Here is a 26,188-nt window from a genome sequence, read left to right on the forward strand (position 1 = left end):
GAAGCAACAGAAAAACCTATATCAAACATATCTTGTGCTTATTTTAATAGGAAATGGAGATCTTTGTGACTTTGACAAAGTCAGAGAACAATGGTTATGGATTTTCTGTGGTTTTTAACAAAGTCGACAACTGCCTGTATGTTGATGAAATCTTGAATGAGCCTGCCCTCTCTGATGGAAGACTAAGGAGGGGAGACAGAATCATTATGGTACAGTAATCATTTGATTTTATACAGAAGAGAGAATATTTGCAGATTAATGTCATTTAGCTTTAGTATTCTTCCTTCCGTAGGGTCCAGTTTATCACATATTTAGGCATGAAAGTACAAATGGATCCTATAATAAATGCAATTCAGCTGACTTCAGTAGGACAAATTTCAGACTGAATAGATTGTATGACTAGGCAAATAACAGGAATCATCTAGCAAAATTCAGAGCGAAGGGAGAAGTGCATGATAGTCAATGAGATCTATGACATCTTTTTACTGGTTTGTCATTTAGGTGAATGGAATTGATGTAACATCCTTACCATGCAATGAAGTCCTGACTTTACTGCAAAGCTCTCCTCCTGATCTACACCTTGTGGTTGGTCGTGCTGACAGCGATCCACGTCCCTCAATCAGGCCAGATGAGATTCCTGAAATTACTCTCACAAAAGGTGCCAATGGACAACTAGGTGTGTAGTAAATACTATGCATCTTACTTTGGACATGGATTACAGCAGTCATAAGATAATCTTAAGCAACTGTGGTCTTGGATCAATGTGATCCTGAATGACCTCGACACCTTTATGCTCCCCTCCATCATCCATGATCAAGGAAGGGAGAGCTTTATTTTGGGGAAGGCCTTAAAGGGAAGACTAATATCTCTTTATGAGACCAATGAAGATAGTTGGAAAAATTATCTTTGTATTATCACCATATCAGCTGAAGTTTCTGGCAGATGTTCAGGCTCACATTTTTATGTTACTGATACACAGAAGTTGTGGGTATTTAGATAATAATGTCTTCTACCTGCTGAGATACATAAATATCTATTTGGAGGGAACAAAAAAAAAAAAAAAAACCCCGAAAAAAACCCAATAACAAAACAAAACAAAAAAGCAAAGAGGTAAAGCTTAAGAAAGGTGGGCTACTGGTTAGGGCAATAGTTTCCTGTTCAGCAAAACTTCCACTCAAATCCTTGATTCAGCACAGACATAAATCTTTATCTACATTGTGCAATAAACTGTAAAAGAAATCCCCGCAGTGTGAGTATCTTTGTATTTCTGCAGAGTGGCAAGTACTGCACACAGATAAACCTGTAGGCCCAGGAAACAGTAAAGCTATATTTGCTCAGGTACAGCATCCTGTTTCTAGTTCAGAAACCAGCTTGTTCAGAGATAGCTTGAATATCATTGCACAATTCTGCTCTACACTGTACAGGTAGATGTCATATGCCTTCGTTTCCTGTGTCACTCTAAAGACTGCAAGGCATTTAAGCACTCTGGTAATGAAGGAGTTACTGCTATGCATTCAAATGATTATTCAACATCAGATGAAATAAAGCGTTATGGAATAGCTGGAGTGTAGAGATGGACAATGCCATTTAAGTTTTTTCCATACTTTTTCAACATCTAATTGCATTTCACTCTCCCAGTCCAGCTCTTATTCCCTGTCTCACTGGAGCAAGACTGCTATTTATAATGTTGGTTATTTGTTCAGCCTATTTTTCAATGCCCCACATCTGTTCCATCAGGCTGTATGTCACTGACAGTGAAATTCAGAACATGCTGCCACAAAAGACGCTTTCTCTGCATTATTCTAGGCTTGAAGCTGACAGGAGGAGCTGGAAGCAAGTTACAAGGTATTTATGTGCTAGAGATAGTGCCTGGCTCTCCTGCCAGTGTGGAAGGCAGTTTGCAGCCACGAGATCAGATTGTTTACATCTGTGGACTGTGGACTGAGGGCATTAGCCTGGATGATGCAGTGAGAGTGTGTGAAGCTGCCACCCAGAATGTCCAAATCAAAGCCACAAGGTAAATCTGAGCCGACAAGGTAAATCTGAGCATACTCAATCTCAATTCTAATATTAAAGCAGGTTTCTAAATTTTACATCAACAAATCAAATAATAAGAACAAGACAAACTACCAGAAAAATGCTTTACCTCAAAAGTCTGAATGTTGCAACCTGATACGTAACATCCATAAGATATATTAACTCCTTGAAATATTACAACTAACACAGTGAATACAAGTAGACACATAGGACACAAATGAGAACTCTTCCAACTTCATCATCCAAATGCAAATGTGAATCCTTTAACTGTGAGGCTAGCCACCATTTTCAGATATCCTGTTCTCCAGGGAAAAGTCTTCATTATATTTCCATCACTACTGCCAACCTTCTCCGTACAACCTCAGATATACAAGTACAGGCAAGAAACTACCTCTGTTGGGAAACTCTGAGTTACTTCCAACAGCCAAATGTTTTAGAAAGGTGTTAAAAATGCAGCATTTAATCTGCAGCAAGTTAAGAATTTCCCTCGTCAGTTCTTGGCTGCACTTTAGATTGTGTTCTACAGTCTGATAGGGAGTCAGCAGAGGTCCTGGACCAACATGGAAATAGCTTCCCAAAAGTACGTGACTAAGTTACATAACCAGAGTTAGCAATATTGTGTCCATCACAGCAGTTGTAACGTCATTCAAGCTTTTATTGATGTTTTATTAACTTGCACTGCGCTAGCAGATGAAGAAAATGCAGCGTCATTATACTTCTTACTGTACAAGTAGTCAGTAGGCAGCACAACCTGATCATAAGAATTTACAATCTAAGGAGATAAACAGAAATAGGGTAAAGGAAATTACAAAAGATCACTCCCACTTCATAGGGGGGGAACTGAAGCTGAATTCAAAATATACCACAAAGCAGTTCTGTATTGGGACTGATGGTTTAACATGTTCTTTCTTTCCTGAACCCATTTAAATAAAAAGTTTCATTGTTGTTAAATACAGTCAAATATTTTATGTACTGATATAAATGCTCTTTAGGAAAGCACCATTAACAAAATCATAGAAGTACAACTACAATTTAGACAACTGACTTCCTAAAAATATTTTTCATATTTGCTTTACAAAGCATGCAGCTCTTAATGGCTCACATATTTCACTTTTTCTGCCCCCAGAAATGGCAATCCAGTGGTTCCTATAGAGCAGGAAAATAGTAAGTAAGGCTACTATTTTTGGTTTTTAATTCAAAACTTGTTTCTGATTTTGGAAATAAGCGTAAGGTACTGATTCATTGCATTAAAAGTTATTAACAGATTGTAATTTGGCATTCAGTATTTCTGTTACAACCATTCTAAGAGTCTGAAGAAAATTTGGTAACTCTTTAAAGATAGGAATAAAATGTATAGTTCTCTGTAAAAAAAATTATTTATTGCATATTGCAATAGTCCATTGACTATTGTAATTGTCAGTTTCTATTTTTTAATTTTTTGTTATTAAATGAGAATTGTATGTGGTCATATTTTGATATCTGTTTTGATTTAAACTATTCTCTAAGGGGTTTTCCAGCACTTTTTGAGCCACTACTTCATCGTCTAGACCTAATTTTTAAACTGTTATCAATAAATCTATAGAAAATCAGAAAGAGGCAGCACCAATATCCCTTAGTTAATATAAGAGCATTCCTATCAGGGGATGATATTTAATACTGTAACTAACACAAAACTTCAGTAATCATCTGCACTACAAAGGCTTGACCAGAATTGCTTTAGCGGTAGGAGGAGTCTCAAGCAAGCAGAGGTTGCATGTGCATCATCAGGTGAAAGGATAGGTATCACGTCTACATCACAGCATAGAAAGTGTGTTAGCTATGCAAGTAATACTTTCCAGTGTACATTTGGCTGGAGTATTAAGTCAGACCTAACCCACAGTTTCATTTACCTGACTGGCCGTCTGAAATTTTTTTTAACCATGCAAAGATGACCTGAAAAAGTAACCCTGGACCAGAATTGATCATGTGCCTACAGTCATCTGAATACTGGCATATGGCTACCTGAAGAAATTATTCCAAGTCAAGCTAGATACAGATTTCCTACTCTACAGGAATTAGCCCTGTGATTGGTTTTGTAAACTGAAGCAGCTTCTTTCACTCACTGAAGAACAACCTTTGAATTTACTATGAGACACAGATAAATTTATGTGTACTCTCCTTTACTGTGGTATAACTATCCCGGTAGGACCTTGCTTACACATCCTTGCTCCATGAGCTTTGCAGATTCCAAGATTTCTCTAGACACCTTCAAAATAGGTTACCAAATCTGATCCACCATACAGGTTTACGGACTCTACAATGGTACAGTTACCTGCCTCTCTTATAAAACAAGATTTTTCACTTTTATAGGACACTTAAAATCTATAGTAATTTGGTACTTGGTGTTCTGTTTGCTATCATCTCTGATAGATTTATAGATAAATTTATAATAATTTGCTATTAAGGAAGCAAGGTTTCATTTTATAGACTTGCTTAGTTACAAAAATGCATACTAAAATTGCAAATCCAACAGGGAGCTTTTATCTTTTTTTTTTTTCTTTAAACAGCAGCACACTCATCATTTTCTATAATTCATACATTAAGAGTGCTTTGTGGAACACAGCTAAGATTGCCAAGATATGATAAAGTGAAGCCCCAAAACTGAGGGTGGGTGGGTAGAGGTGGGAGTGTCAAGAAACGCACACTGTCTTCTTATGTACGCATCTCTGCAGACACTAACACACCCTGCTTCTTTCTCTGCCTGATCATTGCCATATGTCTAGAATGACTCAGTCTGATCTCTGATTGTTGTTACAATTTTAAATATAGCAATGACTGAGATGCAATATCTCTGCAATTCATGACAGAATTGTTTATATCACTGTGCAAATTGGCAAACTTATTCATGTAGTAGTGTTTCAAACTGCCTCATATAGTATCAATATTGGATATTGATGCTTTGTTTAATAATCTAAGCACAAAGTTTACATTCTCTTGTGTATACAAAGATTAGCAGGAGGCCTGTCAGAACAAACCTACATGTATCCTTTCAGGGCCACCTGCTGAGACAGAGAAAGCCAATATTTCTTTCTCAAATGAAAACCTGAATTCCCGAGAACAGCATCTGCTGCATCAACATGGTAAGGAACTCTGTATTTTCCAATTAGGGTTTGTAAAATTTTGTGCCCTCTCTTTGAAAGAAAATAAGTCTGTAGGTGGTACTGGCAGCACCTGGGAAAGATTAATTCTTCATAAACAAAACTGCCTCCCTCAGAGTTTTAGACAGCATTTATACATTACCTGTTGTCCATCTGGTGTCTCTGACCTTGTAACATTCAGCTTTTAAAGCTTGTTCTGGAACCTGCTTACTGGGAGGTAAAAAGTCTACATGAATGATTCACAGAAGGCTCAGTTCACAGTTCAGAAGTGTAAGCCCACGTAGTCCACGGCATTTTTTTTTTATTTTACATGGCAAATATAAAATGTTTTATTATGTCTCTGAATATGATATTGAGTGTTATACTATAGAACATTTTACCAGTACAACTGTGTAAAAATTGTTGCTGCTTTTTCACAGAGAAACATTTTGGGGAAACAAGCTGTGGTGCTCAGCAAAACACTCCCGATTCTCCAGAATGTAAGGTAAGGGACAATTTTATCAAGTTTGAGACAGTCCGTCAAGTGAAGGGAGTTACATGGAGTGAGATTTTTTTCAATAGTGGTATCTAATGTATTTTCTTCCTCTCCAGTTTCATTGAAAATGTGACTGTAATGCAGTTGGAGAATTTCCTGTGAAGTGCTGAATTCCTTCAGCATTCATGGACTAGAATGCGCTGAGCACTTCCTGGGGTCAGACTTTTTGATTACTGGTTTTCAATGTATAATATCACTATTTTACCAGCTTAGTAATAAAAGTATTACTCATATGATGTAGCCCCTCCATGAAGTCTTCATAGTACTGTTAACAGCTTACAAGATTAATCTTTAGCTTAGAAATAAAGTAGCTCAGGTAAAAGATACAGAATGTCTCAGCACAGGATTCTGGGGAAAAGAAGTGTAATTGTAATTGTGAAGCATTTTCCACAACAATCTTTGAAACCTTAGATTAATATGTTTCATTCTGAAATTCCCAGATGGGGCATTTGGAAAGAGAGTAAAATTACTCTAAATCTTTGGAGAATTATATAGCATTGACATAAACCATAACGGTTTGAATTTGGAAAGCGTAATGCCATTTTTGAAATGATGAATTCCTAAAATACACAGGTGTGTTCTTTGAAAAAATAAGTAATTTCCATGTTCAACATACAATGCTTCAAAATGCTTACAAGTGCAAACATCACTTCTGTTCATGCAAACACGTGGAAAATAATGTTACTTGGAATTGAAATTACCCACATTGGGACCGGTATTTCATGGGAATAGATTTACTACTTTTTCCTGATTGTGGTTTGCAAAAAAGGGCTGTCTTTTGTTAAAATTGGACCTCCAACCTGGCAGAAAAATTGGAACAATTTTCTCACTTTTGATTAAGTCATCACTATTACTGCTTCTTTCGCACCATTTAATCCATGATGGTTTATCTGTTCAACTTGCTAAAATAATTTTTGAGGATGATATTTGCAACATTGGAACTAGTCATGCTGCAAGTCATAAACATTTCTAGGTTGCTGCTATTTATGACATAATACTTGACCCTAAAAAAGCAGCTGATTTTAAAACTGAATGAAGTGCTGAAGCCAAACAGATGGATACATTGGGGTTGCATGGGTAAGATTTTCATTATAGAAAAATAAAAAAATAGAGTATCTACTGTGTTACTGTCATGCTGGAGATGAGTGACTTGTTTGTCAATGAAGGTGATATATTTTTTATAATATGAAAGGATTACAAAAGCACATGTTTCCTTGCTCTTAAGAGGTTATTTTCCCCGTCAACAATTACAAAAAAAAGATTATGGAAGTAAGTATGTACTATTTTCATTCTGATACATACATGCAGCTGCTATGTTAATCACTGGATGCTCAGTACACCTATTCAAGAGCAGGATATATCCCATAATCTACATCAGCCAGTGAAGCATAATGAGATTCTTTGGTACTAAAACTTCAAACAAAAGCCCTAAATAAACTCCACTTTAGACTGCATCCTTTTTTGTTTTAGGACTTCATTATTAAGATTGAGCTGGAAAAAGCAGAAAACGGCAGCCTAGGATTTGCGCTGGTAGGTGGAAGAAATGGCAGGGCTATCCTAATAAAAGCCATCAGCCCGGACAGCATTGCAGATCTAGACGGGAGGCTTCAAGTTGGTGACATTCTACTTAAGGTAATGCTTGTTCTTCATTGTTTTGGCATACATGTCTCTAGTTACTCTATCCTGAGCATTCTGTTCAGTATCGAGGTTGTGCAGATTGGAAATCTGAGGCTGTTTGGCACAGTAACACGTAGATAGTGCCCCTCGGCTCCTGGGGGTCAGAGGGACGATCCTGTGGGACTGGGCCTCTCTGCAGCTGGAAGGTGGCTGTTGAGCACTGCAGCAAAGAAGCAGACCCATTATAGTACGACAAGCAGCTAAGTGCAATTACTCCATAGTGTAACTACCCAGTGAGGGTTACGCATGAAAAAAACCAGGGGGTGAGGGGAGGGAAGAGTTAACTGACCAAGCAACAAACCAGGAGGATAGTGAGAGGAACCCATCATGGGTGCCAGTTAGGTATTATCAAGACAAGCAAAAAGCACTGGAATTAGAACTTTGGAATCTTTATTTCAAATCTTACTATCTTAACTACGTTTTAATATAAATAATCTTTTTTTTTCACCCCAAATTATTTTTTCTTCCCCCTCCAGGAGTTTCAATATTTTTATTTGCTTTTCTATTTTTAATTTACTTCCATCTCTCCTTTATCTTCCATATGGAGAGTGGGGGAAACAATGCCCTCTTAGTGTCTCAGAAGAGATGCAAACTACACTTTGGCGGTGTAATGTTAGCAATCATGATATAAAGAAGTAGAGAGGAGAGGATCAAGCAAGTTACTAAAATAGGAAGGGATGAAGACACATGAATTGCAAAGAAGTTATATAAGGATTGCTCTGTGCTGGAATACACAAATAAAAAAAGCTTTCTGTTACAGGAATACAGAAGTACATATCATTATATTTTTCAGGTGAATGAGACTTTCGTGTCTGGCCTGCCACGCCAAACAGTTATAGATTTGCTGCGCAAGGCTCGAGGCACTGTGCAACTCACTGTCTGCCGAAGCATGGCTTTGCGTTGGGCTTATTCAGGCAACCAGAGCAACAGTATACCTTCCCTTTCCAACACAAAAGCAGAGCCGGGTAAGTGGCCACATCCACTCCGTACACGATGAAAGTGGGATTATGTGTTGCCTGAATTCAACTTTCATATTAGCAAATAATTCAATCTTGCTAACATTAGTTAGTCCTGGTTCACAGCTGTAGATACAAACATGTTTTTCACCTTGATCTGCAGCTCTGGCTAAGCTACTCAAGACATAAGACCACAGGGAAGAAATGCCCAAGTGTGATTTTTAAGTCTAGGAATAGCAGAAGTAAAGCTGCAAGAAGTTCAAAGATGCTTTAACTCAGCTTATGTTTTTAAATCAAGACGATTCCTGATGTGTGCTAATTTTACCCAATTTTATACAACTCACTGATTTGTGATAACTAACCTAGCTGCTAAAATACATTTCCCACAAATTTCACATCCCAGCACTCCTACCTTATCTCTTGGAAGCACTACATCTGCTGTTCTGCCTGGTAGACAACTCCTCTCCCTTCTGTGCTTGTTCATGTTCAAATCCAGAAGCATCTGCTCCCAGGTTGATTGCTATTAATTTGAGAGCACACCCACCTGCATAGGGCAGTACTTAAAGAGCTGACTAATGAAAGAAACTTATGCTGCAGGCTCTGCTCTACTGAATACTCAAAATTTAAATACTAGTTAAAGCTGGGAGTGGAAGCAAGGGTACACTATTACCAGTAGATTATGGGTTTATATTCCTCAACTTTTTCTTTGAACACTGAAATGTCTCCTTTAACGTGGAGAAACTTCAATGGGAATTCCTGCTTAATATACCTTCTGGCCTGCTGGTTACAAATTGGAGGCTTTGTTTCAAATCTTCTCCAGTCAGAAGCCACTGCCATTGCTATTTGCTTTCTGCCCAGCTGACTAGGGAGAGATGCAGAGCTCACTGTGGGGTTTGGACATACTTTACAGCAAACATTTATGCATCTAGTCAGCTTTACTGATGCGAACTTTCCTGCATAGGTATTTTAGGCAATTCTGCTGTTAGACAGCAGCTGCCTCTAGGGTTCAAGGATCTCAATTTTTTCAGTATCTATTAGACTGAGGCTATTCCTTTTGAACTCCTAGTCATAAGCACTGGACACTCCTTCACCTACTGGAAGCTAACCTGTGTGTTTCAAGCGCTAAACTTTTCCATAAAGATGAGAAAACTATGCTCAGCACTGGCCTGGAAGGAGGATGTTCACTGCCTCATTTCTATTCTAGTTTAATTTTGGGGGTTAATGATGATAAAAAAAAAAAAAAGAAATATGGCCAATTATGAAAAGGCTGATTGAAGCTCTTGCCCTATTAAAGGCTGTGGAAATATTCCCATTTGCTTCAATGAGACTAACCTTTTCTCCAGCTCTGCAAGTTTAGGGAACTAACTGTGGGGACGTTTATTTGCGTCTCACATGACATTGGTGAATTACACAGTTGCTGGAAAGTTTAAACTATTCTCCTAGACTAGCAAAACCTAATGGTACTATAGAAGCACTGGCATCAGAGTTAATCTATGGTATTTGTCCCTCAGCACTGCAAATGAATGGGTTGGGTTAGGGAGGGCAGATATAAATTCTGCCTCATTTTTTATGACTGCTATTGATACAGGGGTCTATTTCAGTGTATCTTCTGGCAACTTGAATTATGCTGGCTTCTTCAGTGATAAGATATGGCATTTGTGCTGTACTAACCCCCTCAGAGCATCTATGAAAGAGATATTCCATGCCAGTTTCTGGCACTGTATCTCAGTGCCTCTTCCAAGATCAAAGTCCTCTGATGTGGGTGGCACAGAAGAAATGGATCTTTATAGGCATTTTACTTTGATTTTGTTTTCCGGTATTCAGATAGCACTGCAGGAAACCTGAGAGCTCAGCCTGTTTTCCCTTTCAAGGAAGAAGAGGAGTCCAACCAGATGTGCACTGAGGTAAAATCTGAATCAGGCCTCTGGAAGTTATCAGGCAATGTACTCGTGTGTTTGTTGACAAAATGGGTTTGCTGCAATGCAGGCAAGAACCACACCTTCTTAATGAAATAGATTAATGTGAGGGAAGTCTGCTGCAATGACTGGAACTGCTAACATTTGAATGAGTCAGGGGATTCCACTGAGATAAGGGTATATGATTAGTATAATATATGCTAAAAGAGTGGGGGGAAGGAAGGTTGCATATGCAAGTCTAGTTCTGGTGCTTTGTAATATTAGAATGAATTATTTATTACTTTTACCATTCTTTCAGTATTTTAAAACAATATACTTTAAAAGATTTCTATTCAACTGCCTTCCATTAATATTCATAACTCCACGGCACCCAAACTTCTTCAAAGATGGTTATGTTTTTGAATCTTAGTAAGTCCTGCAAGACATTCTATATCAAATTTTACAGCATCTATTATTTCTAAGTTTACAACTGTAAAACCTCTCCTCAGAAAATGTGAGAAATATAGGTTGTCTTATTGTCCAGAACAAGTAAAAACCCCAAACCCTGCCTCAATCAATATAATCAAACCAGAAAAAGAAAAATGGAAGAAATCCTCAATGTGAATAAGCTGAGAAAATCTGGAAGAGGAATTTGCTTGAGGAAGTTTTAAGTACACTGTTGGAACAAGTGTTGGAATTAAACTGTTAGAGATTGGTGAAATGTAATATCAAAACAAGGTCATGTCAATGATCTGATAAAGTAGTACACCCAAGAATATAAATGAGAAGTAGGAGATAATACTAAGATTATAGGTTCCTTATTAGAATCCTGAGTTAGCAAAGTATTAAGGCACAAATTTAGTTTTAAGCATGTGGTTAAGTCTATGTAGTTCAGCACAGCACATGCCTAACTTTGAGCACATGCTAAATTTTTTTGCTGAATTGGTTCTACTAACTCACTCTTCATTATTTCCAGCTTGCCTTTAGCTGTCTCCAGTGAATAGAAACTATTTATGCTTTACTTTATAGAGCACAGCTGCCATCTACTCCAAAGATGTAGACTTTGAAAATGACAAGATACTGGGGAAAAAAAAAAAAAGTGCAAAAAAGCAGCAGTAAAATACCTTTCCTTGGCAAACAGAAAACAAAAATCCATTCTCCAGTCAGTGTAGTCAGTAGGTGCAGAAACTGGGTAAATGAATTCATGGTTAAATATAGGCAACCATGAAATTCCCCTATTCTAATGGGGAAATACAAGCATAAAAGTAAGAAAATAAGGTATAAGTGGCAGCTACCATTAAGATTCTGTGGGGCATTCAGTATTTTATACTGTGTAACATGCCAAGGTGGTTCTGAGTGCGCCTGGAATATTAAGCAAGGAAAGGAGAAGAAACACCACTCTGAACTAAAATTTTAATGATTATCTGCTAAGTGTTGCAGCTCAGAAGGAGCCACTTCCACATGCTAATGGCAGATATAGAATCATAGAATCATAGAATGGTTTGGGTTGGAAGGGACCTTAAAGATCATCTAGTTCCAACCCCCCTACTACAGGCAGGGACACCCTCCACTATCCTGCATCATTATTTAAATGCAGGACCAACTTATTCTCTAGGATGGAAAAAAAGCCACTAATACTATTGCTTCTACTGCATATGGAGAGTGATCAAGGGTCTGCCTTCTCTGTTAGTTGAGTGCTTCTTCCATAGAGCAGCTACAGTCTGCTTCTAACAGCTGGCATCATTGTGTCTGAGATAAAAAAAGGAAATTATTACCAACAATTCCATCTCAGACACTGGTGCTTTCTGCTTCCAAGAGCTGGGAGATAAAGAGTAGAGTGTGACTCATGATTCTTATGATTACATTTTCTTTATGAGATCAGAGAGGATATAACTAACATGAAACTTTTCAAAGTTTAGCCATGCTTGCTAAGTTGTAGAGAAATCTGAAGACTGTATTGTTATGAAACTCACAAATACAGCTGATGTGGCTTTTTACTCCTAATAGATACTGCACTGCTGAATCAAAGTTACATACTTCTGAAAGTAGAAACTATTCTATTTTCCCTTTCCTTCTTGAGTGAAGGACAAATTTTTGTTAAATATAAGAAAGAATGTTGATGAAAGTAACTATATTCTTGATGTTTCTGTGTACTGATTTTTCACAGCTTTTTCTTATTTTAAACCTGCAGGATCCAGAAAGTACACCCAATTCCCCTCTGCAAGGTCAGCTGGCTGGACAAGAGTGTAAGGATATCATCAGTAACGTTTCAGACAGGTAGGTTTTTCAAATGCAGTAAAACTATTAAAATAAATAGTAGAGATAATTTATTCTTTTCCAGAGCTGTCCTAATACGGTATGCAATTGCACTGACGTGTCCCAAATGATAGAAATGCAGTTCCATTGGAATGCAGCTCCATCTGCAGTAAGAGCTGTTAAACAGCTTCCGCACAACTACTAAGGCAAATGAAACAGAAGCTTCTAGGTGTAACATCTCATGCAGACATGACTAAGCTAGCTTTAGCCTTTCTAGCCAAGGAGAGAGAACAGTGGTAGCACTACCGTGTTTGCGTGGGCAACATCCCCGTGGGTTTTCCTAAGTGTTCCAGCAGGTCTTGCAGCCTGAGCTGGACGCTGTGCTATTATGGCAGTAGTGATAGAGATATTGAACTCCAGACATCTGGAATCAAGAGAATTTGAGGATGTTACTCCAAAAAAGTACATAGTACAAGAAGAGAAGTATTTTACTTCAAATTTTAAATCTACAGTACAATGGGAAATCAATGAATAATGGAGTGTTGTTAAGACATGGGCAGTTTTATCTAGTACAATGATGCAGAATATATGAAATACGATTATTTTCTTCATCACTTATAACCCACAAAAATAGAAAAAAGGACTAAAAGTTTACATTTAAAACTTTAAATTTTGTAAGAACAGTACTTGGCCAATCAGTTAGGGATGAAAATCTTCTCTAACTTACCTGCTTGCAGAGATAATGTTTGAAAGAGAATCTGCAAGTGAGCACATCCTTGTGAACAAAGGCTCAGTGCTACTTGCTATTATCTCATTGCTAATATAACATTATCTTGTGATATACCAGGCAATCAGGTGTGATTATTGTTCAATTATCTTTTACTTATATTTAAGTGCTCTAAAATTTTCTAAATACTTTAGGAAACAGTAACAAGCAAAACCTATGTAGCTATGATTGCCTAACACCTGAAAAATGTCATACATGACAAATTGTCTATAACTGTGACAATCCTTATTTTCAATCATTTTTTGGTCAGCTTTTTATATAAAGTATGTTCTTATCTCTTTGAAAAAATAGAATACCACATCCAAATAACAGTGTTTTTCACTAGCTATGTTTGCAAACACTACTCCAGACAAAATGCTACTATTACTTGAACTTACATTCTTCAGAGTTCACACTAATTCTTGAAAATAGTTGCTCAAGAAAGGTATAAGTAACCAAAAATAGATTAAACCCAAAACCTCAGTATTGTTCAGATTATCAAAGCTTCTGCTGCTTCGATAAGACCATTCAACTAATGCTGTTTTACAGGTCACAGAAATATGCAGAATGTGAAGGCTGCAGAAGAGAGAGTCAGCAGCCTGAGTCAGACAGCTGGAACAATGAAGATGAGGATATGCCTCACAGGATTTCCGTTCTGCCTAGAAGTAACCATGCAAAACCTTCTCTTGTTTCTTTAACATTATAGGCCAGCTCCTCTGTATTTGTACAGTGAGAACAACACTAATCCCTTGTACACAAGCTAAGAATTTGCTCTTTGTGTCTTAAAGACCAGGACACTCAGGACACAATTTTTACCACTGGTACATATGAAAGCCATCAAACCTTTGCAACATGCACAAGAAGGCCTACATCAGGGTCTCTCCAACTCTTTCAGAGAACTGCTAGAAGGAAGGAACGTGAGTCTGAATGTAGTTAATTGAATCCAGAGAGGGCAGCTCTGCTGGCCTTCACCCACTTGCCACTGCTCTGAGCACCTCTGCTTTGGAGCTCCAGTTTCAAAAGGATGAACGACTTCTTATTTTTATTTTTTGTGGGGTTTTTTTCTGTCTTTTGTTTTGGTTGGGATTTTTTTTTATTGTAATGTTATATATCATGACCTTCCCCAAAGGAAAATCTCTGAATACCTTGATTATACTCAATTAGGTGTACAAGCTGAGCAATTAAGAGGAAAAGGAAGTTGTTTAATTAATTTGAGCAGCATCATTATATTTGTTCAAATCATGCGCTATTGGTTAATGCAAAGAAATGACATATTGGCTCAGTGGCTGAACAAAAAAAATGAGCATTACAATTTGGGTCAGAAGCAAATTTGTGGGAGCTTCTCAGTGCATAATTAAAAAAATGAATTTCTTAGTTTGTCCCAAAATGAATAAAATAAAAGCAGATGGATTATCCTACTGACTAGATGTAGTAGAAGGCCTTTCTCATATACAAAAGGCAATCACAAAGAAGGCTTTGAGAATTAATGGAACAAATTCCAGGGACATACTACAAAATGTGCTTGTTATCACTGCATGCAATGGGTTTTTGAAATCATTCTCCTCTCTCCTTTACTGTTCCCATACAACTCCTCAAAAAGTAGATGAAATACACAAAAAAGTAGAATGAAAGGGTCAACTTCTATCTCAAGACTTTCTTCCCAGAATCACCGAATTTCACTTCATATAATAACTTCATTAAAATCTCTAGAGTTTATGTGCTTGAACACACACTGAAGCATTTTCACAGCTCTGGAGCTAAAGCCCCTCTGATATCAGAGGACAATTTACAGAAAGAATCTGCCTAGTTGTTCCTATAGGAAAATAAACTGCTTCTACCTCAAACAAGAATAATTTGTAAAAAGGATCATACTGAGGATGCTGCAGTTTCCCATAGATTCTCTGAAATACAGGTCTCTCCTTGCTTCTTCTAGCCCTGTAGAAGGAGTGAATTGTTGATGGCTTTTATCAGAAGTAAACCACATTAATGTCCCTCACACTACCAGGCTGTGCTGGCTAGCAAACAGAAAATTATAACCAATGTACCCCCTACTACCTGCTCAAAGTTTGGGGGTTTTATTCCACTTGATCTGGAATGGAAGAGCGGTGTACAGGAAATACTGCACTCTGTCTGGAGTGGGGAATCTGTCTCCATTGGCACTCTCAACTAGTTAATAGAAACACCCTCGCATCTGTGAGGGTTAGCGAACAGAAAGTCTTAGAAGCTCAGGCAAGGCAGGTGCAAGCTGTAGCCCAAGACAAAAGCATAGCAAGGACAGCACTTACATAACGGAGATTAGTAAAGAGTAGCAATGACATCTTACAAGAGGAAAACAGCATTGATCCTTGCCTTCAGCCTACAACAATCCTGTGGAACAGATCATCAGGTTTTCTTTGAGACAGCTGGCATATTATTTTTGCCAACAGTATCCTAAGGCTAAAAGGGCAAATTCCATAATTCCTCTGCCTCAAACCACTATTTTTTACCAAACAAGCTACTGATTTTACTCTACATGGTAACAAAAGTTTTTCAATTGCTCCAGTAGAGTAATGATATTTCTGGAAATATAAATGTTTATTCATCTTCTCAATCTGTCAAGTTTTGGATCAGAACATATACTTCAGGATGAGCTAATTAGTAAAACTGAATCCTGATTTTGGTGTATCAAAGATACTTCACATCTTTTCTTGAAGGGGAGTGTGAGGTAAGAGGAAAAGAACAGAAAATATTTTCTTACTTCAGGGAGGAAGAATTTGCAGAGATTATTCCTAGCAGCAGGGTGTGGCAATACTAATTTTGAGGAAAGTGTTGGAAACATGAAGATGATTCCCTGTGAAGATGTGGCCAGAGTCTCCAATACCAATATAAACTAGCATTAGTTTACAATTCTGCAAGAACAATTTATTTAGAACAGACTGTATTTAGAAACTGTATGAGGCAATAAGTTGCAATAGTTGGATCTGCTTCCAAATTACATGAAATGTGGTGCTGATTGTATCCATGGTGCTGACTTATTCTTCTTTCTGCTGTGAACATAAGTAAGCCAAAAATATTTTTTCGTATTTCACTTCCACAGTATAAGCATCAAAATGTACTTAAGTATTGCAGCCCCCTAGTTTTTAAAGCCAAGACTCTGCACTATGAACAATAATCATTAAAATCTCCTTTGGTTTTTTGTTGATATATAGGTAGAACCTTTGCTTCTGGAGATGAACTAACTCAGTTAATTAACTTTAAACCATCACTGACTGGAGTAGATCCAAGGACTGGCATCACAGGTCTTATTCGAGGCCTTCAGTTGCGGATTGAGAATCAAGAGGTGTTAAAGGAGTTTATGGTAAAGTGTGATTCCTTTTTAAGATCTGAGCACTTAGCAGAGCTAAGTTGACTTTTTGCAGCCTTCTGCATACTGTATGGGAGATAGACTTGTATATCTTTACTGACTTCACTTTCTAGATAATTATTCCAGCCAGAATGAGGCTTCTACTCTGCTGTTTAGGTGATGCTACAGTAATTTGGATCTCTCTCTTTCCACGCAGGTCAGGCTTACACTGTTCCCTGTCCAAAGATACTGCCCACATGGAATGAAAAATAAATAATACACAAAAGTAGAGTATGAATCTCATTTTCATAGACTGACTTCTTCCTATTATGCCCTCAGCTCTTCTGAACATCTGCCTAAGAACTATTCTAGAGGTTGCATTAAAGCAAGAAATCTATGCTGCTAGGGATTCACTAGTGTTGAAACACTTAGTTGATGAAAGGAAAATGTTTCACACAATGCTCCAGTGATCCATGGAACTCATTGCCACAAGATACTGTTAAGGTCAGGAACTTTGTGAAATTAAAAAGAAAAAGTAACGTACCTCCATAGATGATGAAAACACATAATTACATCTGATGGCATATAAATAATGAAAAAGTGTAAAATTAGGAAAACATATAAAATACCTGGTTTCAGGATATAAATAGAGCACTCAGTTATCAGCAGATTCCCAAAGAACAGATTTTTTCATAGCTCTTCAACACAGTACTGGAATTTCCTTTAAAGGGCATACACATCACCAGTGAAATAGATTGCTACCACTTTTCCATAGTAATTACAACGTTATCAGTTTCTTTCATTTGCCTTTCTGGGTATAAAATCCAACAGGCTCAAGGGTATAGGATTTGCTGACTTTCTCTGAAGCCTCAAGGGCATGTATTAATTTCCATTCATTCCATTCCATTCCTGATGTAGGCATAGCATACTATGAGCTGAGTCACGCATCTGCTCAGAAAACATAAAGATCTAATAGGGAAAGTACTGGTTACAATAGCCAATGGATATTTTATCTGAGTAAAACCTTTAATAACTGATGAAGATGTTGAAGAACTGTCACATGTATTTGAGTCCATACACACTGTATGGTGGCATAATGCGAAGGCTGAGAATTGTGCAATGCATACCGAACAGGTAAAAAATAAAGAAAAGCGAAGGTAACTCCAAACTGTAAATGAAATTAACTTGCACATTCCTGCTTCCAGCTACACTGCATTCAGTTCCCCTGAATCTGCTATGAAGTACTTAATGACCACAGGATTTGCACTTAACATCATTGATGCTGTTCCCTATATCTATCACTTTCTCTGTCACTGAAAAGTATTCACTGACATTCACTACCTGTTAATAGTGCAATATCTGGTGCTTCAGTTAGTATGTTATCAATTACGAATGCTGACATTTGGCCAAGACACTATTCCAAACACCTATTTTACAGCAATATACAACAGGTATCTGTAATGACAGGGGCTGAGGATGTGGGTTGGAAATCTCACTTGAAAACCCTAGATATTTTGTGCATGCTGAAGAAAATAGGAAGCCATTTGAATTCCTTCCCTAGAAGTTTAGAGAATGATGTACTGATTCTCCTCTGTAAGAAGTCTATTTTCCAGGCTTGAGTCACACATAGCAGTAAAGTTTGCTCACACTGTCTCTGTAAAGGTTGTCTGTAAAGGATATGAACAACATGGATCGACTATTTCTCTTTGATCTAGGCTTTAGAACATGTGAAACCAACAGATGACTGCAGAACTGGCAAAGCACCAGAAAACCAGGATAAAAACAGATACCAAGATATTCTTCCATGTAAGTATGCACAGTAATGAGAACATACATTCAGTGAAGACATCAGAAAACAGAAAAACAGCTATAACATAGAGATGTAGAAGGCAAATCCCACCAAATCCTTTACCACAGAGAGCTCCACTAATAATGACATGTGATGAGATTTTTCCAAAAGAGGTAGAGTTCATGCAAGGATGTCTGCATTGCACAATATGTAATTTTTGGAAGTATCACCTTCCACAAGGCAGGACTTGGTCTGGTAGGGGGCTAGATGTCTTGATGTTTCCTTCGCTCTTTCTCAGAGATACTGATCTACTACACTTCTGGGGGAAAATGCAACCTGAACTATAATAGCAGTTCTTTAAATCTATTTAAATACAGCTACATCTACTGCTTATGCCATGGTGGATTTCTGAAAAGTACAATGGAAATCATGGAATTATGTAGCTCTCTGAAAGAAAGATTCTTTCAGAAGTATTTGAAAGCATAATATCCAGCCAGAACTTTCAGCTGCTCAGCTCTGATCTGAGTCAGAAATAAGTTTCATTGTTGATGTGAAGTCATTTTAGAAGGAAGATTTGAGTCCAAGAGCTATATGACTGCTGTTAACAAGGATTTCCAGAAAATAATGTACTGCCCAATGATTCCCAAAGAGGTATCATGACAGAAGGACAATGCTTTCTGGACCCTTGATGTCTTTCTAAACTGCAGCAGCAGGACAACACATGCAAAATTTGCAGCACAGTTGCCTCTCTATATTAGTGATATGGTATACATTCTCAGAAGTTTCTTGTTTTATAACACCGATATCCAGTGACAACGTTCCCATGCCATACTTTAAAAGGAGTGTTGGATACGCTATTTTGAATTACTGCCAAACAATTCTATGGTAATTAGAAAGTTTGTCAGAGTGTTACACAAGTATCTTAAGAGAAATAAAGCTGCAGGGAACCATATAATTTATCTGTGAGAATTCCTATTAGCAGCGATTAATATTAGTGCCACTAGTCAAATGTATTCTAAAATCCAGAGTCATGCTTTGCTGCTAGAGGCTGAGGTTCCCCATCTCCTGAGTGCTAGAGGTGGTAGAACTCTGTTTCAGACATACAGCTGAAATAGCAACTTTCTTCTTCTGTACAGATGATAAGACACGAGTTCCTCTGGGAGAAAAGAATGGCTACATTAACGCAAGTTACATTAGAATGAAAGTTGGAGGAGAGGAACATTTCTATATTATAACCCAAGGGCCTCTGCCATCAACTATGGCTGATTTCTGGCAAATGGTCTGGGAGAGTGAATCAGACGTGATTGCCATGATGACAAAAGAAGTGGAGCTCGGGCAAGTCAAATGTCATCAATACTGGCCCGAACCTCCCCATGACTCTATCGACCTAGCTAATTTCCATCTCAGGCTGGACAATTATGAGATTCTGGAATACTTCATAATTAGAACAATAGAAATGATCAACAAGCAGGTAAGTTGAGTATACTTAATGCTTTCATTTATGATGGAATCGATTAGATATTTTACATAATATTAGTATTATTGTTTTCTTCTTCCATAATATTACCTCCATATCTTTTAGGAATGTAAAAATATGAATAGAAGGCATGAAATTAGGGATAATGAAATGCTTTTCTTTGCTCATTGCACAAGCAGTGTTTTGAACATTACATACATTTGGACAAGAATGTTCAGAAATTAATCCTTTAATAGTCATAGAGCTGGTGTGTTCAGTGTTTTGCAGAATTACTGTTCTCATCAAATCAGTAAGTGGGTTCATATTCTGTAATGGTGGCTGGAAGGAAAGAGGGGAAGAAGGTGGTTTTCATCCTAGGATTTAGAACAAATGATACTTCTTTCATTCATGAAAAGACATGAATACACATGAAACTACAAATCTAACAGCAAATTTTTAGAAACCTAACAAATACAAAGTCCAGGTGTAAGAACATGGAAATCAGGACAACTATAAGTACATCAGTCTTGCCTCAATATAAAGTAAAGCTTTGCAAAAATTTCTGCAGGACATATTAATTAATAGAATAATTAGAAAATTCATACTTGTGCCAGACTAACTTGGTGTCTTTTTCCATCAAGAAAACAATTTCTCTATATGAAGAAAACACAATTCTCCTTATGGCAGTGAGTGTGGAGCATAATAAAGCATTTAATATGAGTCATTGCAAAAGATTAAGATGGGAGGCTGGGCCATTATATGTGATTGTTTCAATGAACATGTTATGTTTGCTATGTTTGCCTTGGACCAGCATCAAATTACTGCAGAAAGCCACAGGTTTACTTCAGCAGAAATCCAGAAATTCCTTGAAAATCAGTCTTAGGACTGGTCATTTTTAACATTTCTGATCTTTCTCTTCCAGACAGAAGAGAAGCGCATTATAAGTCATTTGCAGTTTACCACTTGGCCAGACCACAATACTCCCAAATTGGCTGAGCAGCTTATAAAGTTTATTTGTTACATGAGAAAAGCTCACAATACAGGACCTATTGTTGCTCACTGCAGCACTGGCATTGGAAGAAGTGGAGTTTTGCTGTGTGTTGAAGTTCTGCTCAGCTATATAGAAGAAGATCTATGTGTAAGTATCAAACAGATCATCATTAAGTATTATAAACTGGTAAGGTTGTCAACAACATGGGGGGGTATCTTAGACCAGAGTAATTCCTGGTAGAATTCATACTAACAAAATGGAAAAAACCCAGCTTTTGTTGTTTTAAACAACAAAGATGATAACTACAAATATACCATTTGTAAAATAACTGAATCACAGCTTCCCCATCTGAACATGCTGAAATCTTTCTTTATAACTTGCATGGCAACAAAATGAAAACTGTTCTCTTCTGATAGTTCAACATCAAGCAGATAGTGAGAGATTTGAGAGATCAGCGTTTTGGCATGATCCAAACTAAGGTAAGTTCTCAATATTCAACTACATTATGTTTTTTAAAAGTATCAATTAGTGGTACATATCCACATGCTTTTATAAATCTGGGGCTTAAAGCATAATTTTAGCCCTCTCATTTGAGGAAAATAACAGCCTTCCAGGCAAGTGGTGTCTAGATTTAAATATGAAAGGTCTGTCCCTTCGTAGCTAACTAAAATAAAAACAAAGCATCAATATAGTATAGATACCAGCCTCTCTTTCTTTTTTAAGCAAAAAAAAGCAGGGATCAGCAACAAAACTGGTGAGATACCATAAACACTACCTGCAAAATTGTGTCCTTCAGTTGAATTCTTGCTATTGCTGAGTTATCATCACCTCAGTAAACGCTTCTACTGCTGAGTTAAACCTACCTCTGAAAAGAGTTTTCACACAGGAAAAGACAAGATGCAGCAAACTCAATTTATAGCAAATAGGTAGTGGGAAGATTTTAGCACATGCTTTGATATATTTTTCTTTAGTATAATTATTGAACATGTGATTAAAATTAAGCAAATAGATAAATTTCATTGACCTAAATGACACTTGAGCACATGCTTACAGGTACTGCGTTGAATAAGAAAGCATTCCTGATGAACAAAAAGAGCAAGGGTGGTCTTAAATATCTAAGGTTTTGTATCCGTGTTACAAAGATGCTGATGTTGTAAGCAGCACTTCAGCCAGTTCATTCTTCTTTGTCTAGAATTTATGTTGCATACAGGATTTATGCTGCATACAGAATTTATGTTGCATACAGGATGAGTATTTATTCTGTTACGAAGTTGCGCTGGAAGTCCTTCAGAACCTTCAAGCAATGGATTCCTACTGACTGCAATATGACTCCTCCCTGTTGCTGTTCCACTTGGACTCCAGGGACCACTCAGCAATTGCTTTGAAGAGATGTCAGGCCAGCACAGACCAGTGTTATAATACATGCTTTGTTAGATTACTTTGACTTCTAAGGCATTTCAAAACCTTGCTTAACATGTCCTGGGTAAGTCAATTAAATCTTGGCTCACAGTTTGGAGAAATAGCCAGCCAGCACTGCAACGCTGCTGTTAAATTGCCATGGATAATTTGTGTGTTCTGTGTAATAAAATATTAATTGTTAGGAAAATATTTTGGTACTGTGACAAGGAGATAGCAGCCTCTGGAATTATTTTTACTGTCCAGTGCGCAACTATAAAGATCTAAGACTCTGTTGATGTTTCTGGAAGATTAGTTGTCCCTTATATATTGTTGTGTGCTCTTGGCTTCTGGACTGCAAATCAGTATTTTCTACAGTAGTTATGCTTTTGTGTGGAAGGACTCAATTTGTTTACCTTTGTTTGCTTGAACAATGTAGAACCGTTTCTGGTCATCACTCCAGCCCAGGAATTTATACTACCATCACTAGACATCTTAAGTAAAGAAACTGACAAAAATTAGGATGCCTTGAAATCCTACTTGGTTCTCTTCAAAGCAGGAAGAGTATTCTAATAATTGGATGGAATATTAATTTTTCCCAGGAATATGAAGAGCTGTAGATAGCATCAGTATTCTTTCATTCTGCATCCATGTAAAAAGGAATGCGATACTAAGCCAGATGAAATGGCTGTATGTGCATTTTGGCACGCATGTACTTTTCATCTTCCCCTGATCCTTTCCATTGATTAACTAGTAATTCTTATCTAGGATCCGAACCAATCTATGGGAAGTCCTGTTCAGTAGGGGCTGAATCAGGTCTTTAAGTTAGAGTAAATAACTCTCTGTACAGTTTGTTTCTCTTGTAAAAAGAGTTTCTGTTAGTGTGAGTTTGAGTGGATTTGAGAAAAAATCTGCAGTTTAAGTTTGTAAGACTGTACCTATTTCTATAGTACCACTTCTAAGTCCTTTATCTAGAAGGTGATATATATGGAAGTGAAGTTATTAGATGCACATTGGAAGAGTAACTTTTAAACACAGAAAATTATAACAGTATTTATTTAACTGAATTGTACATATTTTTAAAACTTCTTTGATTTCAGGAAAGGAGAAAATATTAAAAGGCATTTGAATATAAAACTGCAGTAGAAACAAGACAATAAAATAGCTGGTTATTTTCATTATGAATGAGAGGTTTATGGTTCAGAAAGAACGAGGGATTAAATACAAATTAAAAGTACATTTTTTAGAAGAAGCCACTGTAATACAATTATAATTAAGGCCAAGGGCCATTTTTTCTTTCTGCCCTCAGATAGTCTGCTGGAAGTCCAGAAAAGATAGAAATGAAATTTCTGATGTGAGCCAGATACTAACTTCAAACATAGTGATAGAGATCCAGAATAACTCTAAATCAGTGGAGTAACCCTGGACTTAGATTGGTATAAACATAAACAGAATTCAATGTTTTGTCTTAAATTTATTGAATTTGAGCCTTCCCAGAAGCGTTACTCTCCATGCATTTCACATCTACTATCTTTATGTTGCTTATAAAGGACTATTTGCACAGCTTTGTCAAGTGTCATCAGCCAAATTTTTGTTCATAACTTTGTTACCTTCATTTGGTATTTTTGGCCTTTCACTTTGATTTTAATTACTGCACATGTACTATTATGCAATGAATGCACTACACTGCACACGAATGCACAATTCACTTTTTGTACCACAACTTTAAAATCTTATCAGTGAAAATATTCCTGTATTTTATGCAAAGGTGTTTATTCTGTGATTTAGAACAAGCATTCTGGATTTAGAAGACAATCTTTGTGGCATTATTTGTTCCTCCACATTTGTTCATCATCTTTGCAGCTGTTCGACAGAAGTGTTTGCTGTTTGACAGAAGTTTTTCCTGTTTTACAGGGATATTAAAAATATTTCTGAAAACACTGAATTGCATTTCATTTCAATTTCTTTTTTATGAAAAAGCAGCTGTAATACTTAACTACTAACAGTAAGAGCTCTAGGGAAAATAATCTTTCATTAATTGGGGCTTATATTTAAACTTCCTCTAAAGGCAGACTTTGTGATGATGGTACCTTTTATACATTCTCCTAAAGCAGGTATTACTGACCTCTGAGACATTCTGCCACATTCCATGTTCTTATCCTCATAGCACCTTCCAGTACCTAAAAGAACCTACAGAAAAGCTGGAGAGGGACTGTTTCCAAGGGAATGTAGTGACAGGACAAGGGGTAATGGCCTTAAACTGAAGGAGGGTAGATTTAGATTAGATATGAGGAAGAAATTTTTTACAAAAAGTGCTTAGCAGATGTGGCTGCTGTACATGCTTTCTTAGAGATGCAAAGGAACCACCTGTTGTCAGCTTCCCCTTTAAAGGTATGATTCAGGGATTCAACTTCCAGCTCTGCTGCAGACTTCCCGAAAAAGCCAAACCACTTAAACAGGATTCTCTGCACCTCACGAGTTTCTTCTTTTGCACTGCACTACTGGGGTACACTCATATCCTTTATAGGTGGAGCCACAGAGCTCAAAGTGTAGATAAACTGAGAACAGTTAGAACATTGTTAAGGAGCATTTAAATATAGGGGAATATGACTACATCCAACAGCTCATACACCATTTTTCCCCATACATAGCACAAATGAGAGTCCCAGTTCTGTATTCTTTATTCACGCAAAACTTCTATGGATATCAATGCTCATTGATATGCATTCATTTGGAACAAGAGATCACCCACTCCTTAAAGAACTCACACTACTTGACAAGTCAGGCTAAACTGGAAAGAAAAGAAGATTTACTGTCCCATTTCTGTCATAAGGAAGTGAGGCAAGGGGTCCAAGGTCTACAGAGTTTTTTGAAAACTTGGGAACTAAACTCAGATGATATAAGCTCTGTTTCTGTGCCTAGACACAAAACTATCTTTCCTCAGTCAGAAAATAGGGTCATACTGCTCTGGCCCATTTCTGACGTGATATTATTTAGCATATAAAGTGATCTGACTGGAACTTGCACACATCCTAACATGCAAGATATTTATTACGGTACAGAACATCAGTCTGCGCCTGTGGTCACATCACTTACTTTGGAAGTGGCACTGAGATCACTACTTGTATTTCTAAACCATATTACTCTACTGCCGAGTCACCAATGAGGACAAGCTGCAGAATAAATGCAAACAGAAAGGACACATTTGTTGGAGGCAGTGCCTGTCATAACAAGCACTCAAAACAAGTTAACATCTGCTAGCCCTCAGATGCATACTGTAGCACAAAAACTTGTCAGTGACACTATGTTCAGACAGTAGCTCTATCCACAGAGCAGCACATCTCATCATCTTACTCTGGGGAAGTGATTGTTTTACTGCCATCGAGACTGCTGATAAATTTTTTGTGTCTACCATCTTATCTCAATTTAAAAGCAAATATAGCAAGGACAACCATCTTATAGCTATTAAGTTACAAAATCACGTGAGTAGGGGGAAACCAGAGTCCTCATTCTTTCATTTAACATCTTCATTGAGTTCCATGGACTCAGGACTGCTTCATGCTCATGGCTCCATGTACTCTAATTCCCCATCTGCAGTGCTTTAAAGATGCAGATGCCAAAATGGATGCTATTGGCTACAAGAACATTGGCAGGTTTGAATAATTGACTTTAAGAAGTACCAACTTGGATTTTTACAACTTGTACTAATATAATCAGACTCCCTTTTAATTTTCTGAGAAAGCCTGAGGGATGAGTCAGTAACTTTTCTCTGTCTTTTCGGTTGGCGTGTATGGCCTTACTGAACAACTGAATCTTCTGTGATGCAACAAATACAGTAAATGCAAATACGGCTAGTATTGCAAAAGAACAGCAAATACTGCCATCTATGGGCAAATCGCTGCTGTGACAGCATTAATCGCAATTAGTCGTGCCGTTGACACAGAAGCACTCCTGAGGTTCACTCAAAAGTGTTGCC

The 26,188-nt window shown here is 37.4% G+C and overlaps 2 protein-coding genes across 10 annotated transcripts in view; one reads left to right on the forward strand and one right to left on the reverse strand.

Moving 5' to 3' along the window:
- FRMPD2 (FERM and PDZ domain containing 2) overlaps positions 1–24,120 on the forward strand; it is a 76,894-nt gene extending 52,774 nt beyond the window's left edge. For 5 of the 8 annotated variants that reach the window (XM_054832039.1, XM_054832032.1, XM_054832031.1 and 2 more), the window contains 17 exons: positions 51–209; positions 502–676; positions 1,807–2,017; positions 3,164–3,201; positions 5,070–5,156; positions 5,594–5,658; positions 7,180–7,341; positions 8,180–8,351; positions 10,167–10,246; positions 12,429–12,514; positions 13,809–13,924; positions 16,448–16,596; positions 18,297–18,387; positions 19,507–19,841; positions 20,749–20,964; positions 21,234–21,296; positions 22,064–24,120. In XM_054832039.1, coding sequence (XP_054688014.1) covers positions 51–209; positions 502–676; positions 1,807–2,017; positions 3,164–3,201; positions 5,070–5,156; positions 5,594–5,658; positions 7,180–7,341; positions 8,180–8,351; positions 10,167–10,246; positions 12,429–12,514; positions 13,809–13,924; positions 16,448–16,596; positions 18,297–18,387; positions 19,507–19,841; positions 20,749–20,964; positions 21,234–21,296; positions 22,064–22,135 — 2,277 coding nt within the window. In that variant the 3' untranslated portion in view covers positions 22,136–24,120. Of the gene's footprint in view, positions 1–50; positions 210–501; positions 677–1,806; positions 2,037–3,163; positions 3,202–5,069; positions 5,157–5,593; positions 5,659–7,179; positions 7,342–8,179; positions 8,352–10,166; positions 10,247–12,428; positions 12,515–13,808; positions 13,925–16,447; positions 16,597–16,920; positions 17,086–18,296; positions 18,388–19,506; positions 19,842–20,748; positions 20,965–21,233; positions 21,297–22,063 lie in introns of those variants that run through there. The other 3 variants (XM_054832036.1, XM_054832034.1, XM_054832037.1) reach the window with 3 other exon arrangements.
- The window catches only part of MAPK8 (mitogen-activated protein kinase 8), a 142,961-nt gene that overhangs the window by 110,736 nt on the left and 6,037 nt on the right, over positions 1–26,188 (reverse strand). The gene's annotated exons all lie outside the window — the stretch shown is intronic.

This window comes from Grus americana, chromosome 7 (genome assembly GCF_028858705.1).
Source record: "Grus americana isolate bGruAme1 chromosome 7, bGruAme1.mat, whole genome shotgun sequence".
NCBI classification, from domain to species: Eukaryota; Metazoa; Chordata; class Aves; order Gruiformes; family Gruidae; genus Grus; species Grus americana.